The sequence below is a fragment of the Cebus imitator genome, unplaced genomic scaffold (assembly GCF_001604975.1).
Source record: "Cebus imitator isolate Cc_AM_T3 unplaced genomic scaffold, Cebus_imitator-1.0 Scaffold384, whole genome shotgun sequence".
NCBI lineage: Eukaryota > Metazoa > Chordata > Mammalia > Primates > Cebidae > Cebus > Cebus imitator.
Genome location: NW_016107699.1, coordinates 2370366 through 2376106, shown reverse-complemented (window position 1 = coordinate 2376106; position 5741 = coordinate 2370366). Strand labels below are relative to the sequence as shown.

The following is a 5741-nucleotide window of genomic DNA, read 5'->3' as shown; positions in this document are numbered from 1 at the left end:
AGAGACAGACACGGGACACATGACCCACACATGGAGAGACAGACATGGGACACGTGACCCACATGTGGAGAGACAGACAGGGGACATGCCTCACATGTGAAACACAGGACACGTGACCCACACGTGGAGAGACAGACATGGGACATGTGACCCACATGTGGAGAGACAGACAGGGGACATGCCTCACATGTGAAACACAGGACACATGACCCACACGTGGAGAGACAGACATGGGACACATGACCCACACGTGGAGAGACAGACACAAGACCTGCCTCACACGTCAGACACACAGGACATGTGACCCACACATGGAGAGACAGACACGGGACACACAACCCACACGTGGGGAAACACAGGGACATGCGCCTCAGACACGTCAGGCATAGCTGGGCTGTGCAGAGCTCTGGGTACCCACAGCGGCTGCACCGCAGCCCCACCTCACCTGGTCCTCGTCCCACACGTACAGCTTCCAGTGCAGGACCACACTGGCCCGCTGACGCTTCCAGATCTCCAGGAACACTGTGGCTGTGGCCGGGGAAGGAGGGGCATCGGTGTGTACTCTGGGTGGGCCTTGGATCTGGGATGGCCCTTCCCCTTGCCCCACAGCGGCGTCCTGCGGCAACTCACCCCAGAGAGCCATGAAGATGGCGAACACCACCGTGCCGTCATTGTCAAAGAGGTGGGTGAGCTGGAGGGGATGGGTGGGCCAGAGGGGGGCGGTGAGCCGGGAGAGTGGCCGGTAAGCTAGGGAGAGGCGGGGAGGGTGGGCCGGGAGAGTGGGGCCAGAGCAGGGCCCAGATGAGCTGGGAGCGGGGAAGGTGAGCCATGGGGGGGGGTGAGCCAGGAAGAGGGGTGGGTGGGCGAGGGCTGGGCCTCCCCGTGAGCCCCCTGGGGAAGGTGAGCAGCTCCGCAGGGCTCCAGGCCTTGGCCTCCCCACCTCAGGTGGGTTCACCTGGCCCATCTTCCGCAGGCCCTGGGGTGGACCCAGAGGCGACAAACCTTGGCGAAAGTGCAGGTCTCCGAGAGCCGCTGGTACCTGCGGCTGTGGTCTCCGAGGGGACACATGAGGATGTTGTCGGCTTCACAGATCTCCTTGCTGCAGGGGCATGGCGAGGCTGGGGTGGCTCCTTCTGGCAGCACAGCCCACCCTGGCCCCCCACGCCCAGTCCCCGCCGCACCCCACCTGATCTGGCTGGCCTCGAACAGCGAGAATCCACTCAGGAAAACCACGAGGCCTGTCAGGGCGGCTGGCACCAGCATGTAGGTGTACCAGCCCAGCCAGGCGAAGTACAGGGCCACCTTCTCCCCGAAGTAGTTCCTGCAGGCGGCTGTGGTTGAGGCCCGCTCTGCTGGGGGCGGGGCTGTCGGGGGTGGTGGGGCAAGGACGGGCGTGGGGGAGGCGGGGTTCTGCCTTGGCATCAGTGAGTCTGAATGGGGAGCACATCTGCAGGCGAGGGGGTGTCCATGGCAGTGTGGGGGGCATGGGAGCCTCATGGCCATGTGTGGGCGTCCACAGGCGCGGGGGCATCCGCAGTGGGGTGGTGGCTTCTGGGTGGTGTGTGGGGGCATCTGCAGGAGTGGGGCCCTCTGCGGAGGGTGTGGGGGTGTCCGTGGGGCTCCTGTGGCCGCTGTGGCCACCTTACCTGATCTCATCCACTGGCTGCTTGTGGAACATGCTCCTCCACTGCGCCCAAGTCTTCAGCTTTTTCTCCTCCTGGCTCGAGTGACAGGGAGTGAGAGCTCCCATCCGGGAACCCACCCCAGGGCCCTCTCCCAGCTGGCCCACCCCTCACCTTGTGTAGGGGGAACCTGGCCTCGAAGACCCCGTCCTTCACCAAATTCTCGAATGTCTCTATGGGTCACAGGAGTTCACAAATCGGGGGAGTGGGGTGCTGGGGGAACCCTTCCCTTACCATGCCCGTCTGTGCCCACCCCCACCTTAACCGCCAGCCCCCTCTGTGCCCAGCCCTGCCCTGCTCATAGTGCCCTGTCTGCATCCACCCCTACCCTGCCCACAGCACCCTATGCCCACCCCCACCCTAACCGCCAGCCCCCTGTGCCTACCCCTACCATGTGCCCACCCCTACCCTGCCCTGCCCACAGCACCCTGTCTGTGCCCACCCCCACCCTAACCGCCAGCCCCCTCTGTGCCCACCCCTACCCTGCCCTGCCCGCAGTGCCCTGTCTGTGCCCACCCCCCCCTGCCCCGCACTTACTGCCAGCTGAGGTCTTGTTTTTCTGGACCACGAAGTCCACGATTCGGATTCTAAGACCCAAGAGCCGGGACAGGGTGGTCGCATGTGGCCACAGTGGACCCTGCCTCCAGGTCTCCACCTGCCCTCTGGTCTGGCCAGGCCCAGGCCCCTTCCCGTCCTGGCAGAGCCCCCAGCCTGCCAGCCCTGACCAGACCCCAGAATCCACAACTCACCCGGGAGCCCACGCCCCCACTGAAAGCCCTCCCGGGGTCTGCCCTGCCCCACGGCCTCCAGGATGAGGCTGCTCTGGGGGGCTCCCTCCCCTCCCAGCCCACAGCCCCCATCTCCAACCCTACCCCAACCTGCAGGCCCATGTGTCCAGAGCACACCCCAGCCATTACACACAGACCCTCCTCACACCCCGTGAGCGATTTTGTTCTGCCTGAGCAGAGACTGAGGCTTAGGAAAGGAACGTCCCAAGGCCACACGGCCAGGGAGCAGCACAGCCAGGCCGGCTCCAAGCCGCCCCTCGTGCCGAGAGACATGGCTCCTGGACACCCCAGGGCATGTCTCAGGCCCACGCCCCCCACGGCAGCTCCCCTCAGACCCTCGAGCCGCCTCCCCCCTCTGAGGCCCCTCACTCCTCCCCAGGACCCACAGCTCTCTGCTCACGATGCCCGTCCACTGCCTCGTAGCCAATACCAGGAGTGTCCTTGGCTGGTCCACCAAGCGGGCTGAGCCCGTGGGGCCTGGACGGGGCTGAGCAGCTCGGGGGGCATGGAGGGCCAGGCTTGGAGGCTCCCTCCTAGGCTGGAGAACTGGGGAGAAGCAGGGGCTTGGGGAGCAAGGAGGCTCTCCCTGCTGGGCCTCTGGGAGGCCAGGGACGGTGTCCAGGGAGGGGCATTGGACCTACAGAGGAGGGGCCTCCAGGAGATGCTGGCTTAGTCCGGGAGGGGCCTCTGGGCCTCTGCGAATCCTGCCCACCCCACAAGGCTGGCTTTGACTCTGTCCCAGGAACGCGGGCAGCCACACGGAGCCCTCAGAACGCGCCGAGAGGCGAGAACCCTCACCAGCCTTTATCGGGACGGGAAGCTGAGGCTCACACAGCCGGTGGGTCTCATAGCCGGGGCCCCTGCCCTGAGACCGTGTGGCTGTCCTGCCTTGGCAGCACCCGGAGCCTGGCACTATCTCCTGCTCGGTCTGGACCAAGCACGCAGGCGGCGAGGGGTCCTCCCGGCCATGGCTCTGGGCATAGCCTCTCACCTCGTGGTGACCGGGACAGCCGTGGCCTCAGCATGCTCGGCCTGGCGGGCGGGACCCTCGGGCTCCAGGAGGAGGGTGTGGTACAGGTCGAAGACACTGTTGTCAGCACGGATCCCGAAGAACACCTGTTTCTGGTCCTTTATCATCTGGGGGTGGGGGGCCACATAGGACCTTCTATTCCGCCTCAAAACCGTCCCCTACATCCGAAGCCATGGCTCCTCCCCTGACGGGCCCCACGCCCCTGCCCCTCGCTGGGCACCAGCCCACCTTGGTGTGGAAGCCCTTTCTCCTGAGCTCTTCCAGGAACTGCCACTGCTGCTGCACCTGCCGGGGGTCCGTCTGGGTGCGAAGGTCGGCCACAAGGACGTAATCCCACTGCTCGGACGCCTCGGTCTGCAGGAGGAGGCACAGGGCCAGGTGCAGGCGAAGGGGCGGGGCAGGGCCAGGCGGGGCCCAGGAGGGGCCCACAGACACCCACCTCGCAGGGACTGATCTCCATCAGCGGGAAGCTGTCCCCTTCGGGCTCCACCAGGATCTGGAGGTTGTCTTCGCCCTGGGGGTTCAGGGAAGAGGAAGGGATGCCAGGGTGTGATTGGAGTGAGATGCCCCTTGCTGGCGGGTTCCTGTAGCCACACACCACCCCTCCCCACATCGAAAACAGCAAACAGTCCGAGGAGATGGCTGTGGGCGGTGACAGCCCAGCGGGGCAGGGCCTGCTACAAAGGACCGTGTGGACTCCTGCAAATGCAGCAGGGAAGACGCAGCCCACAGAAGAGGAGCGTGGTGAGCAACCGACGGGGGAAGAGACGAAACGTCAGAACAGCCAGGTAGACGCAGGTCAGCGGACAGGACGACACCCGTGGCTCGGGAGAAGCCCCGGGCGCTCCTGCACGCTCCTGGTGCTGTGCGTATCTGAGCGTGGGTCTGGAAACTTTTTGCAGTGTTTAAAACGGAACAGTCCTAGCGCCTGGTGTGGCCCATCTGCCCCTGGAGGGGCAGACAAGGGCGTTCACAGCAGGTGGATTTCACATCAGGCCCCTGGGGGCTGGGCAGACGCAGGACACCGTGCTGTCCTCACACAGGAAGAGTCCTGCCCGAAGGGTGCTGTGCACGGGGCTCCCGCAGGTGACAGCCTCAGGCATGTCCCAGCAGACACAGGGACACGAGAGCCTTCGGGAAGAGGTGAATTTGCAGGGCCTCAGAGTGTCTCCCTGATACCCGTGAATGACTGAGCAGCCTCCGTGCACCCAGTCCCTGCACCTGCAGCCCTCCCCCGCCCCGCCACATGCTTGCCAAGCTCAGGGCCTGCCTCCTCCAGAAACACTTGACTGGCCCTTGGGGGCTGCCAGGTGAAATAGAGGCCACCTAGTCACTAAGTCACATTTCATTTCCAGATAACAACAGGAGCATAGTATAGTATCAGGATTAGTATTCGTGCAGCATTAGCATAGTGGCAGCACGCTACAGCATTAGTGGAGTATTCACATAGTGTTTATAGCATTACAGCATCTGCAGCACAGCACAGGCAACAAAGCACATGCCAGTGATTGCACGGGCCGTGCCCACACTAAAAGCCTTGCTATCTGACCGTCCGCTTGACTGGGTGTCTTTCTTACTTTGTGTCACTGAGTCTGCTCCCCTGGTCCAAGTCTGCCCTCCAGCGCCCGCCCCGCACACCAGGAGCTGCTGGTTCCAGGACGGGCCTGCCATTCCCAGTCCATCTCAACCACAAGGGCCAGGAAATGCATCCAACCGACCACAGGATGGGAGGCTCTCAGGCAGGGGGTTGGTCCACGGCTGGTACCAGTCCACGGCCAGTTAGGAGCCGGGCCACACAGCAGGAGGTGAGCGGGGGCGGGGTAGGGGGCGTTTCTGCCTGGGCGCCGCCTCCCATCAGATAAGCCGTGGCATCAGAGTCACAGCAGCAAGAGCCCTGCCGTGAACCGCGGGCGAGGGAGCTGGCTGTGTGCCCTGATGACACTGACGCCTGATGATCTGGGTGAAACAGCTTCACCCTGAAAGCACCCCGTACCCACAGCCGTGGAAAAGCTGTCTTCCTCGAAAGCAGTCCCTTGTGCCAGAAAGGTTGGGGACTGATGCTCTAAGGCATAGGGCGCCACGGTCACGGAGGTGGGCCCACGCAGATGCCGCCTCGGTCACGGAGGTGGGCCTGGGTAGACGTCGCCTCGGTCACGGGGAGGTGGGCCCGGGTAGACGCCGCCTCTGTCACGGGGAGGTGGGCCCACGCAGACGCCGCCTCTGTCACGGGGAGGTGGGCCC

General features: G+C 64.4%; 1 protein-coding gene across 3 annotated transcripts in view; it reads right to left on the bottom strand.

Annotated features, from left to right (window-relative positions):
• ANO9 (anoctamin 9) overlaps positions 1–5741 on the bottom strand; it is a 26157-nt gene that overhangs the window by 14673 nt on the left and 5743 nt on the right. For 2 of the 3 annotated variants that reach the window (XM_037731133.1, XM_037731134.1), the window contains exons 2-10: positions 3940–4014; positions 3729–3854; positions 3462–3607; positions 2220–2269; positions 1647–1855; positions 1187–1321; positions 1003–1099; positions 631–691; positions 446–528 (exon numbers count right to left, since the gene is read on the bottom strand). In XM_037731133.1, the coding sequence (XP_037587061.1) occupies positions 446–528; positions 631–691; positions 1003–1099; positions 1187–1321; positions 1647–1750 (480 nt within the window). In that variant the 5' untranslated portion in view covers positions 1751–1855; positions 2220–2269; positions 3462–3607; positions 3729–3854; positions 3940–4014. Of the gene's footprint in view, positions 1–445; positions 529–630; positions 692–1002; positions 1100–1186; positions 1322–1646; positions 1856–2219; positions 2277–3461; positions 3608–3728; positions 3855–3939; positions 4015–5741 lie in introns of all 3 variants that reach the window. The other variant, XM_037731135.1, reaches the window with a different exon arrangement.